The 13,533-nt window shown below is 52.1% G+C and overlaps 1 protein-coding gene across 3 annotated transcripts in view; it reads right to left on the reverse strand.

The window, feature by feature from the left end:
- LOC134419484 (ras association domain-containing protein 8-like) overlaps positions 1–13,533 on the reverse strand; it is a 33,914-nt gene that overhangs the window by 2,918 nt on the left and 17,463 nt on the right. For 2 of the 3 annotated variants that reach the window (XM_063158732.1, XM_063158734.1), the window contains exons 2-3: positions 1,889–2,042; positions 785–1,698 (exon numbers count right to left, since the gene is read on the reverse strand). In XM_063158732.1, the coding sequence (XP_063014802.1) occupies positions 785–1,698; positions 1,889–1,991 (1,017 nt within the window). In that variant the 5' untranslated portion in view covers positions 1,992–2,042. Of the gene's footprint in view, positions 1–784; positions 1,699–1,888; positions 2,043–3,764; positions 3,839–13,533 lie in introns of those variants that run through there. The other variant, XM_063158733.1, reaches the window with a different exon arrangement.

Consider the following 13,533-nt stretch of genomic DNA (forward strand, 5'->3'; position numbering starts at 1 on the left):
GAGCAGCCATCAAACGCGCCTGCTGTGCTGGGAGTTGCCAAATGCAAATGAGATGCTCAAGGAAAGATGCTGAAAGCATGGACAGCCTGGGGAAAGCCTGGATAGAAGCTTCCCCGTTTTGCTCCAAAGGGACATGGTGGGTAGAAGGCAGGAGTCATGCAGCCCCTTGATCCTGGATGCTGGGAGGCAACAACAGGAGAGCTGGTGGGGCATCGCAGCTCATTCCCAGAGCTGCCATCTCCACACTGCACAGCCCTCCACCATGAGCTGGGAGGGCATCAAAGCTCATCCCCAGAGCTGCCATCTCCACACTGTGCAGCCTCCCACCATGAGCCCAAGCCCTGAATAATCAAAAGACTTTGTGCACAGGCACCACGGGAACCTCTGCTAAGCCCTTTGTGACTCCTTCATCCAAGATGACATTGACCCTTGTGCCAATGCCACCAACCCCACACATAGACCACTTGCTCCAGCACCATTGTCTGTGCTGGAGTGAGGTGATGCTGTGCTCCTGGTGCAAGAGTCAGAAGGAGCATTAGCCCAGACGTAGCTTGCACAGAGAGCAATGGGTGTGGGACTCTGCGCCAGTGGGGCAAGAGTGGTAGTGTTCCTCTGTCAGTGATCACTGCTGCTGAGAGCTGTGCACTGAGTCCCAAGATCACTGGGCAGGTGGAATAACCAACCCCACTCAACCCATAGGTCTAATGTGTCTGGAAAGCTGGTCCCGCCCCCTCCCCTCAAGATCTTACCATCCCATGGGGTGGCTCAACCCAGTCTTATCTACCTGTAGGTTCTTTTCAGCTTCCTCCAGGGCCTTCTCCACACTGGCCAGGTTGCTCTCCAGCTGGGTGCCTTGCTTGACCTTGGCCTCCAGGTCCCTTTTCATTTTGGTGGCCATGTCCTCCAGCTCTATGGGGCTGGGCATAGAGATCTCCTTCCCCCTCTTGGCCCTCTCAGCCATCTCCCATTGGATCTCCTCCTGCAGGGCCTCAGTCCGGACACTCAGCTCATAGATCCTCTGGGTGTACTCCTCCAGGCTGGCCCGCAGGCTCCTCACCCGCTCCTGTCGCTCCCGCTCGCACTCCTTTTCCAGCCGGAGCTCACTCTGCCAGAACTCCTCCTCACCCAGCTCTGTCTCATTCCTCCTCACCACTTGCTCCAGATAGAGGATCTCATTCTCCTGGCCAGCAAGCCGGCTGCGCTCCCAGAGCCGTAGGTCCATTTCTAGCGTGTCTCCATGGGCCTCCAAGGAATGCAGCTGCTCCTGCTGCTGCAACACTCTCCTAAAAAGCTCCTCCTTGGAGGGCTGGACAACACCACCACCCTCCAAGTCTAGCCCATCCCGTGTTTGGTGCCTCCATCGGCTCACGGCGAATAGGTCGCTGGAGCCTGTCGGACCCAGGCTGAAGGTCATGGACTTTTTGGGCTCCCTGGAACGGGGTCCGTCTATGCTGGTGAGCCTGGGCTTGATGGGCAAGCTGGCCCGGATGAACGTCCTCTCGGGAGCCTGGGGAGAGCCCAGGAGGGGGCTCGAGGAGGGCCGCTCGGCCATGCTGGGGCCCGTCCGCCGCAGGATGAACTGCACGTCGTTGGCATACTGCCCACACTTGGCCAGCGACTCCAGGGGACACTCCAGCGGCAGCAGCTGCCGCTCCTTCTCCCGCAGCTTCTGCACCAGCACATAGCGGCCCGTCTGACCTGCCGGGAGGAGGTGAGCACATCAGATCGGGAAAGCAGAGGCCAGCAGGGCTGTGCTCAGGCTGCTGCCCCACAGGCAGCGCTGCTGGCATCCCCACCACCACAGAGCAAGACCTCCACCTGCCCAAGGACTCCTCTTCCAGGAGGAAACTGCAGATGGGGCACCCCCCAGCAGACGGAGATGGCTCACCAATGGCCCGTGCCAGGGCAATGACCACTTCTTGGCAGGTGGTTTGCTCCGAGACTCCACACACGACCCTCTGGATCCCATCCACCCAGACCTTCAGCTCCATCCCCTCAGCTGCTGGGCCTCAGGTGCTCTGGGTCATTGCAGAACAGGCTGCCTGTGGGGAGAAAACAAACCAGGTTTCCATCCCAAGCCACCAACAAGGAATACAAGATGCTTTAAAAGCAGTGTCATTAAACCATCATCCCATGGGGTGAATCCTAGACCAAGGAGTTGTCCGCTGCCACGCTGTGCACAGATTGCACTTTTGCTGATGTTATTAAACGCTGATATTCACCTGCAAAGAAATTTTTTTTTTTCATGTGGGGACAGTGGGTCCAGATCTTCCTGTGTGTGATGGGAAATGATGAGGCTTGTGTGTCTGTGTGGTGCCCAAAAGACGCCCAGGTTATTTCTGTTGTGAGCACAGACTTTTAATGGGTTTTATGGGTCTGGATTTTCACTGCAATTTCTCTGGAAATTTGACAGAGTGGCACTGAGGGATTTTCTAAACAACTTTGGAAAAGACAGATGAACTACTGGTGGCCCACTTTTGCAATGATCTAGAGGGAAGGAGCAGATACTGCACATTTTAATATTTTCATATTTACATCCATCTCAATTTATCAGAGAGAGATTGAGAAATTAAAATAAAGCCTCTTTCTGAACAAAGGCATGACCAAAGGTAGGGTTTTGGAGGGGTAGCCAGGCATAAACACCTATGACAAAGCCCAGGCTCTGACCAACACTGGGCCCAGCTCACCTCCCATCCAGTGGGTACTACTACCATAAAACAACACCTCTTAGCCTGGGCACACCCAACTCCTGTCTCTCCCAGCAGCTCAACAACTGCAACTGGCATAAATTAAAAAAAATTAAGCACAAGCTGTAAAGAACTCAAATATTTGAGCTTACAGAGTTTTCAAACACCATGCAAAGATGTATCTATTTTGCCTGCCACAACACTGGTTTTGACACTATCAGTCTTGTCTGAAAGTCCTGGATGGAGTAACACACACTAAATTTTCAGGCCTTCCATCCAGGGGGGTCACAGACTGCTTTCCCAGCTTCACCCGACTGGTCGCAGCCCCTCCCTCTGCTCCAGCTATCCCAAGTTTGCAGCCAGGCTGTGAGAAAGCCTGACCTTTGGTTAAACTCCACTTTTTTCATTATTTTTTGTTGCCTACTTGAGTAATCAAAGGGAGGGCTTGAAGGGTCCTGTCTCCGGTGATGAGGGGTTTTAATCGTGGTGTGAGAAAGGCAAGGAGAAACCAAGGAGGACACGGCTTGGTGGGGACATTCTGCGCAGGTGCCAGGTCCTGCTGGTGCCACCTCCCTGCCCACCTCCAAAACACGGGCACGGAGCAGCCGTCACAAATACCTCAGCGCTGAGCTCATGTTTGCCTTGGCTGAGCCACCGGGGAAACTGTGGGGCTGAAGGACACCCTGGGTTCGGCCCACCTCCCTGTAAGCCCCAAACCACTAACATTTGCACCATATAAATTGGAACCTGCGTTTTGGCACCACTCCCCAGTCCTGTGTATTCAAGGCTGCCACTGTCCCCTGGCGTGGAGCAAAGTCCAGGAGCCACTGCGGCACCACCCAAATCACCCTGAAACCACTGCTGTTCACCACTCCAGCCTCCTCAGCAGCACCCTAACACCACAGCTGGAGAGCAACACACCCCACAGAGCACTCCCTACACCCCCCTTCCCTGCCCAGGCACCAAGCTAGTCTCAAATCCAGCTTCTTGCGCCACAACCCAGGATACGGGGGCCAGGAGCTTAAGAATAAAGAAGAAAAGTAACCCAGGTCGTTGAGTCCCACCGAACAGTCTCACCTTGCTGCCAAGATCCGGGGCTGCCGAGCGCCGTGGGAGCAGGATGGCTGCGGGCACACGGTCCCGGGCACCTGTCTGGGTTCAAACCAGGCACCAAGCTCTGGCCCCGCCCTGGCCGGCCTTCCCGGCAATCATTTACCACAGCCCAGCCTGCGGCACAGCGCTGCCAACAGCCTGGGAGCAGCCAGCCCTGCTCCTCATGCCGGAGAAACCCCCCTGAAAGCAGCCAGGGCATGACCCCCACCACGTTCTCCAGCACCCCAAAATCTAATGGATTTTATTGCTTCCTTAGCTCCTTGCAAGCACAGGGGATGTTCGCTGTGACCTCTGGGGGTTTGGGAGCTGTCTCCAGCTTGCAGCCAGATACAGGATGTTATCTGCCCCCTTGAAGCGGGCTGGGGGCTGCTCCCTTCCCTGCCTGCCCTCGCCCTGCCTTCTGGGGAGGATCAGCTCCCACTCAAAACCAGCCTCGCTGCCCCTCTTCCCCCAAATCCCTGGCCTCACAAGGGAGCAGAGAGGATGAAGGTTCATCCTTATCTGAGGGGACCTACAATGCTCCCTGAGCCACTCAGTTCCTGCCTGGGAGGGACATCACAGGCTGCCCTCAGCATCTCATCCCTAATACTCCACCATGACAGCCTCAATCTAGTTTAAAAAAACCAAATAAAACCCCATCAGGCAATAAACCTAAAAACATTCTCCTTGCCCCAAGCATCACCTTTGCTGTAACCTACTCAGTTCCTTACCATCACTCAAAACCACAGCAGCTGGGGGTGAGTCTCATTGCCCCACCTGCAAATAGACTCCCCTCTTAATGGGGTTCTCTGCCAACCCCCAGCATTAATAGTGGGAGCCCTTGATACACCACCAGGTAGGAGAAATAATGGGCTTTTTTTTTGGGCAAGAATTACTTTTCCTGGGGAAGAGCAGCTTCTCAGCAGAAGGCAGGTTTCCAGCTGCCTCTGTTTGTATTTGCCCCAGCAGGTCGCTTTGATCATGAACCTGAAGGGCAGGCAGCTGCCAGGCCCTGCCCCAAAACAGCACCAGGGAAGCCAGCAGGTGCCTGTGGGTGCCAGGACACATGACTGCTGCTCCCAAAGGCCGCTTATTTTATTCTAAATAATTTTTATTGGAAGCAGATTAACAAAATGACTAATTTTCTGTTCCCTTTCCCCATGTGATGGGTCCTAAATCTGAGGGTAGGGATGATTCATGCCATGACTTCAACAGATTTCCTGACTGAAAATCAGAATTTCAAAAGCTGACACTAGAAATTTTTTTTTAAATTAAACATCTCAGATCCTGCAGCTTTATTTTAATTGCTGGCACTGCTGTCTCCCAGCCTCCCTGAAACTGTCAGGCTAAAGGAAGTGGAGAAGAAGGAGTATTTCTGCACGTGCAGGAGGATGCACCTCTTGCTCCTGGAAACTGCCATCCTGATGGCTGCTGGGACTCACAAGGGTCTGGTGACTTCCCCTGGACCTGAAATAGTAGAATATTGCCCAGTCACCCTCCTCACAAAAGTGAAGACCACTCCTGATTTGTAGGGCCAGCTGCCATGTCACCTATGGGGTCTCTCAGAAGCTGAGACAGCACCTTCCAGCCAAGGAGTGCAAGCATTTTGCAAGAGTCTTTCTAATATGTTTTGCCACACACAATAATAACAATTTTTTTCAAAATCTGTTTCAGAAAAAACTCATCCATTTTGCACCCAACAGCAAGGCCTACTGCACCCAAATACCAAAGTACCCCAAACATCTCTATCACAGCTGCTAAGAAGGAATATGTGGGACCCGCATAAAGGTTTTGAGATGGGCAACCTGCCAGCACTAAGGCTTCACCCATTTTTGCAGGTTCACTCATCTCCCTCACTGTGTCCACCCCTGGCAGGGAGCTGGGTACAGGGCCAGGTGGCAGGAGAGGAGCACCACAGGGAAGGCTTCCAAGAAAGCCCAATTGAAAGTGAAAGGAATCCAGAAGACCAGCCTTTCGTGTCAGGGTTTGGGCTGAGGGTAGGGGCATAAAGACTCATAGTTAATAAACTGCATTAGTACTTGAGAGCAGGCTGTGATGAGCCTGCCATCTGTGAAGCACCAAGGTGTCCATGGGGACCAGCAGCTTTGCATCCCTCTGGGTGCAGCCCAGGAAAATGCTGGGGTACTCTCAGTTGTTTTATTTCTTCTTTGAACCTGACCCTTTGGCTCCTCTCCCACCCAGTGCCAGGGGGATGCTCATCCCAGCTGTGTGCAGACACCCCAATAAAAAACCCAACCCAGCACATGAGTAAGCAGCAGGTGGGGAGGGGAGGGCTGGCCTGTGCTGCCACCCTCTGTGCTGGGGCGCTGGCAGGCTGGCTGTGACTCACTGCCCTGCTTCAACTGCTGCAGTGACACATCCAGCAGCTATTTAATACTTCCTCAAGCTTCTCCCTGCTCTAAGCACTGGGGCCAGCTGCTGCACCAAAGGGGAGAGATGGTACTTGCCCATCTGCTGAAACCTCTGGTGGGGCAGAAGCCTCCCTGTTACTCTGGTGACCAACACAGAGAAGATCGATAAATAACTGAAGCCTCCTGACAACAACTGCAGCAGGTTGGAGGGGATGGGACATGGTCTAGGTTTCCCTCCAGACCACAAACTGTGTCCTGCTGCCTTGGGATCCCTCTTTTGGAGCGACATCACCTGCCCTTGGCTGAGCTGTTACATGGACTGAGCAGTTCTGCTGGGCTCTCCATGCCATGTCCATCCCAGGACAGAAGGCAATGCCATTGTCAGGGCTGACCACTGGCCGGTCCAACGCTGAGCACGGATCAGCTATGGCAAGGTTTGATGCCGTGGCACATGCCAGACTGCCAGCTCCCTTGCTGGGCAGAGATCACCATCCACATCTCTGAACAAGCAGTCTGTGCAGCAGAGTCTGGCAACCACCCACAGTCACTGCTACTGCAGCTGGGAGCACCAGGCAAAGCCCCAGCCACTTGGTGCACGACCTTTCCATCAATCCAGCTTGACCTGAGGATGCCCTTCCACCATTTCAGCCTGTCCTGAGGATGCCAGCCCCAGGATCCTGAAGGAACACATCCTCTGGCCCGGTGCAAGGCAGCCAAGAGGGTCACCTACCAAAGGCAGCAGGGTCCTGTCCTTCGGCACGGGGGCCATCAGGGTGCGGCTGGGACGCTCGCAGCACAGAGCTCCAAACTGGAGCAGCAGATGGGTTACTTCATCCCGGCACAAAGAACTGACAGGGGTTAAACAAGCTCAAGAGATGACAAACAAGTCCTACCAGAGTGGTCACAGCCCAGAGAGGCAGCTCTTCGTCCTTCCACCATCACAGGGAGGGTGTGCAAGTGCTTCTCGCACCCCAGGCCTAAGGAAGCCACCAGCCCTTACACAAGGTAGCCACAAGTACCCAGGAGCAAGGAAGCAGCCAGTATGGGGCTCTAATTCACACCCAAGCAGCTTATTTAGGGGTGGCCACAATAGCACCATATCCTCAATTCACCCACCATCCCCCATCCAGCTCCCTACTCTGACATGTTGTGCCTGACAGAAAGCCCTAAAAATTGGCAAATTACCAAAATGGTAATTTAACCTGAAGGTGCACTTTCACCAGAGATGTGTGGACGAACCCGAGCCCAAACACCTCCCAAGGGTCTGCTGCCTTTCAATAGCAAGCAGCTTCTGCTGGGGGCATCCCACAGCCCATAATGCACACTTGGCATCAGCAAAAGTTACATCCATGTTTCAAGGGCTTTTTGGCACTAAAGGACATCAAAAGGGAAAAAAAAAAAAAGGCATTTGCATGCTGGAGAGCTAAAGCATGATTTGAGCCAGAAATCACAGACCACCACCAAAATCCTCTGGCAATCCAAGGGGGCACATGTCCCACACAAGGATCTTGCAATCTTGCAGGAACTGCCCAAAGAGATGGATTTCTGGAGAGCCATAAGCACCAACCAGCAAACTCCCATTAATAGAAAAATAGAGGCTTAGAGATTTTCTGCTCCACTTCCTCCCAAAAATTACAGACCCATGCTAACATACCTGAGGAGGCTGGCCAATGTTGAGCAGGGCAGGAAGAGTCAGGTACAAATCCTGCCCAGGGCTGTGACGCAGAATGGGGATGGTCCTCAGGGTGATGGCCCTCGGCAGGGATTTAGGGAAGGGAGGCTCACATCATGACTGGTGTTAAAGACACTCACTGCATGCCACCTCCACCTGCCAGGATTTCTGCTTTTCAACCCAAGCTTTTGGGTCTGCTACAGCATCAAATCCACAGGGAAAGAGAAGAAACAGAAACAGCACTGTGAAGAAGCTGGGAGACCTTTTCTCCCTCTTAGACAAGATTAAGATTTGTGGCCATGCCAAGTCAGCATTGAGAATCATATGAAAACATCTAGAAAACATCTAGAATCACAGCCAGTGACATTTTAGGGATGATTACTAGTCAGTCCACCTCACAGATGAGCCACCAACCAAAAGCTCATTATAAATTAAAAGCAGCAAAAACATCCCTCCACCTACTGCACACACTCACATTACAGCGCTTCAGCCTGGAAGCGGAAGGATCATCTTTCACACCTGCATGCATCATGTTTCTCCCCTGCAGCACTAATGGCTACTGTCCGTGGGGGGAGAGCTGGCAGGGCTGGCTAGGAAAAAGCCTGCCCTAAACAGGAAAGTTTGCAAGGGAACCATTAGCAGCACCTGCTATTCCTGTAACCATCACCATCACCCCCAGTCCCACATGTGAAGAGTGACTTCATGGAAGCAGCTGGAAATAAATCTGTAGGTTCTTCCCAAGGGGGAAAAGAAAAATTAGCAACAGTGTGTAGATTAGAGGGGAAAGAGGAAAGGCTTTTGCACTCCCATGCTCTTTTCTTTCTTTTCTTTCTTTTCTCAGGGTGCAATTGAGTGCACCCTGATGCCATGCCTAGGATGGACCCAGCTTTGCCCCCAGTACAGGGGCAAGACTAGGTCTAGGTATCTTGGGGCTCTAGGTTGATCTAGATTAGGTTCATCACCTTTAGGGGATGAATCCAGCTCCTAAAAGGCAGGCTCTGAGGGGTACTTGCCCAAGCATCCACACAAACACAACCATGGCACTCATATGCCAGCAGGTCCAGAATCCCTGCTGTGTTCATCTTCCACAGCAGTCAGTCATCAGGGAAAGCATGATGCAATTTGTGAGTTATTACACACAGTCCATTCCCCAAGCCGGAACACAGCTTGTATTTCTCACCACGCAGAACACAGGAGCAATCTTGAGAGGCAAGAGTCTGCTCAAGCCTTGGGAATATTCCTTCCCAGCCAAAGAAAACTTCCATTCCCCCCACCTTCAAGGGCAGTACCCAACCAATGAGGTCTCTCTCCCAGTGCCTCCAGAAGAGCCAGAAAGGACCCTCAAAGTGCAGCTTCCTTGAGATGCTCACCCAGCCCAGCCCAGGGGATGATGCTGATAATGCAGGCAGAGACAGACACTCTTCCTGTCTCCTGTCAATTAAGCAAGAATTTCATCCCCATAGGATTACAGGAAAATTCAGGCTCTGCAGCTGTCCTGCAAGTAGGACCGGGGACATAAAAAAGCCAAATGACCTACAAATGTTTTCCCTCCAACCGGCCTTCCAGCCTCTAGAAGCGCTGGTGTCAGCCATCAGCAATCCTCTTTCCATTTCAATTCTCCTCCTACAGGAGAGGGTAATTAACAAGTTAGCAAATGCACAACCAGAGATAAACCTTCCAGATTTTATTCTCCACTTTCAGAATAACTCGCAGTTTCCTATCCTGCTTCAGAAAGCAGCCACATATCAAGGACATAGTGCTGGGTGTCCAGAGTAGAGGATGCACAGATGAACATGCAGGTGCATGCTGTCATGGATATTTATTTATAACTTTGCAGGATTAAAAAGGATTTTAATGACCCTTTGCAGAGAGCTGAATAGGCTCCTTTCTCTCACATGCTCAGACACAAAGACAAATAAACAAGAGATTCAGAATGAATCCTGGCTGAAACCTTTGATAAGACCCTAGGGTATTTTAGAAGTCTCTGCTTTCGCACTACCTGGCACATGACTAATTAGGTGGAGGTGCTATCAATCACTGCCTGAACCCACCCAGAGACAATAAGCTCTTTAAGGCAGTAAAATCATGGCATATCTCTGGAGAGGCAAGTGCATCTGGGACATCCGTCCAGGGATACAAATCACAGTCCTACAACAAGAGAAGGAAATCACGGCTGCACGACCAACCAAACCTCCCAGCTGCCTTGCTGGACTTTTGGCTGAAGGGGTTTTAATGCCAGCAAAGGGCTCCATCCCTTGCTCCATACACAGGCCCAGCACTTAATGACACCTGAAGGATCAAAATGGGAAAGGAACATGAGCTGGGGACTGGGCCAGCACTCCTGCCTGCACAGAGCGGGAGACAATAAAAAGACATTGTTTCTTCTGAAGCATTTAGGGACTTAATCCTCATGCAGCTAATGCTCACATGGGCTGGCTTTGGGGAAATAAGTACTTTTGAACTTCCTAGCCCAACTTCTTTATAATCAGCAGGTCATTAAAAAGCCAAATGAACTCAAAGAGGACAATACCAAATCCAATGTCTCAGCCCAGACAATCCTCAAACTGCATTAAAGCAGTCAAAAAAAATTCATAGAAGGAGTTTTGAGGGACAGCTAGTCCTCAGCATGCAGCATCAAAGATTCAAAGCCATGTTTCTAGCACCTCCACTCCTGGGTCCCAATGATGCTTCGCTTCCTGAGTGGGAAAGCAAATGCCCTTTTCCAACATATAATGGCAAGTTTGCAAGATTTTTAAAATACTAGAAAGAGCAATAGAAAGGTCTTTAAAAAACAACAAAAACACAAACAACTACAGGAATCGTTTGTGCACAAGCACCTATGCAGAGCCACTTCTTTGGGATGGGACCCCAAGGACTTGACAAGTTGCCCTGAGAAAGTCCCATCCCAGAGGGATCAGGGCAGGGAGAAGAGGAAGGAGAGATGACCTCAGAGCAAGCCTGGGAAACACCTAAATTTCTGCAGGCACAAACCATCAAGCAAAGACCTGGGCACACTGGTCAAGAGTCCAGGGAGACCACGAGCTGCTCTCCGACAATGAAGCTGCTCCTCAGAGAAGAGTGCGTGTGCGTTTGTGCTGCAGGAACCAGCCCGCACCGATCACAACATGCAACGAGGTCCACTCAGCATTCCCACCACAAGTATGTTTGGCTCTTAGCAGAAAGGAGTGCTGACACCTCCAAACATTGCCAGAACTTGGAAGAGAAAATAAAAATTGGCAAGTGAGAACAGCAACAACAAAGCCTCCAAAAAAACCAGCACAACCCATCTTTATTCTTATGAAGAGATGCCTATGGTGTTTATCCAACCTGCTGCACTCCACCAGCTGCCTCAGGCAAGCATCCAGAGGCAGAGACCAGCTCCCTGCTGCACACTCACATTTCCTGGAGAAAGCATTGTTCACAGCAGGAATCTTTAAACCAGCAAGAACCCTACGAGTGCTCTCCCTGTCAGACAGCTTCACAACACCATCTGGGTGCCAATGGTTTACCCGGGCTGGCAGGAACAACAGGGAGCAAAGGGGAGGCTGCCACTCACTGGGCTTCCCTGCCAGCACAGCTGCTCTCCTGCAGGATGCTCTAGGTACCTCCAAAGTCCCCACTGTGCTCAGGAGTGCAATGCTGGGTCTAACACCACAAAGGACATCCATGGGAGGCTCTGGACCCCAAAGGGCTGTTGAAAGCACTGTGACATTCCACTGTCATGCAGGAGGCACCTGAGAGACACAGTGTTGAGTGTTGAGCATGAGGCTCCAGAGATGAAGACCTCCAGCAGGATCTGTGTGCTGTAGCAGGGTTAGGAAGTAGCAACAAAAGAAGCCTTCATGGCAATTCAAGAAGCCTTTATGCAATTGTCCTATGTGTTTGGTTAAGAAGGGTTTCAGGTTATTTTCCCCCCTCCCTGTGCCCTCCCTCTTTTTTTTTTTTTCTTTTTAAAGCAACAAGTTATTCTAGATGACTAGCCTGGGGCAGCTGGAAGCACCCCAACCCTCAAGAAAGTTCTGACTCCAGCCCATAAAAAGACAGACAATCAGCCACTTTTAGGAGCTCCTGAATTTGGCATCTGAAAAATGGAAGGACATAAAAATGTTAGCAGTCCTTTATAACAACAGGATTCTGTGAAAAACCTTCAGTGGGGCCAAGCTTAAGCTTTAATTTGAATACACAGGTTTGCAAGGGCATAGACAAGCTGGAACAGATGGAAGAACATCCTTTAAAAAGATGCTCTTGAAAACAATGCATACACACAGAGCTGAAACCTAAAGTGTCCCTCATACCTTTATTTAGATTTGGGCACAGAGCAACCCATTGTCAAAGAGCACCTGGATTTCTCCCTGCTCACCACAGCACCCAACCTCGCATGACTCCAGAAAATACTCTGCTCTGAAGCCTTGGCACACACATCACTGCCTCCCAGCCAGGAAGGATTAACTCTTTGTCTGGAACTGCTCCCAAAGCATTCCCTCCCCAGCACACGGAGAAACAACAGAACATGGGCGTAGGTCAATTCTGTGCCACCACTGGAGGGTTTTCCTATTGAAGATGACATGAACAAGACAGGACAGAGAGATGCTGAAAACCATGAAAAGGATGAACCAGTGTGGACCATGCAGATGCACTCAAGCAATATTTCCTTGCAGCACGTGGTGACAGTGAAGGCAACCACAGGACACATCTCCACTGTGGAGGTGGACAGCACACACATGTTGCCAGATTATTGCTCAGGTCTGCCTCTTTAAGACCTGGGTAAAACTAATTTCCATGTCCCTCTCACACTCATTTGCAAAGAGTTTTATATTTTAGAGCAACTGGCATGCCCTTGCAGGGAAATAGTGCAGGACCCTGGGAACTGCAGCACTCAATGCTGTGAGTGCTGGGCACCTGCAGGTGCTGCAACAACTTTGTACCACACGGTGGAAGAAAGGCTTCAGGAAGATGTGTGCACTTGTGGCAGCTTCTGGATTTCCACGCCATTTCTTTCGAGAAGGCATGGGGAAGCCAGCAGAGGTATGTGGAGAGGGAGTCCAGGCATCGTGCTCAGGCTCCCCCAGCAGATAACGGGGATGTGGGAGGATTCCTGGCATTCCAACGGCATCAACAGAAGGTAAGAACATCCCCCCTTCCCCACAGCCCCTTCCTGAGAAGACACCACCGGCACTGCCTGATAAGGAAAACAAGCAGCGTTTGGAAGACGCTTCCCACTCCTGCCCACTGCAGATACAGCGTGTGCTCACGGTTTGCTCTCGTCTCCCTGGCAAGAGCTGCAATTCCCGCCTGCTCCCCGCAGCGCTGCCCCTCGAGGAGAGCTGACAGGTGTGTGCGGCGCCGCTGCCCCGTGCCGGCAGCCGCCCGGCCCCACATCTGACAGCGGCGCTCTGCCGTTCGTGCTCCCACACGCTGCCGGGGCCCGGCGCCTGCCCGGCAAGTCCCGGCAGAGCGCGGCCCGGGCCCTCCCCGTTAGCACCGGCATCCCGGGGAGCTGGCCCGGCTCGCGGCGAGGAGGAGCAGCCACAGCTCCCGGCTCGCCTCTTTCGACCGTTTCTCACGAGTTTCCGCCTGATTTCTCCTGAAACAGCCATCCCAAGGGGAGTGCCATGGGCTGTGCCTGAGGCAGCCGCTCGGAGTGAGAGGCGCACGGCTGTGACCCTTTCTTTTGTACAATACCCTTGAACCCACGTTTGGGTTTTTAACC

Source organism: Melospiza melodia, chromosome 6 (assembly GCF_035770615.1).
Source record: "Melospiza melodia melodia isolate bMelMel2 chromosome 6, bMelMel2.pri, whole genome shotgun sequence".
Taxonomy (NCBI): domain Eukaryota; kingdom Metazoa; phylum Chordata; class Aves; order Passeriformes; family Passerellidae; genus Melospiza; species Melospiza melodia.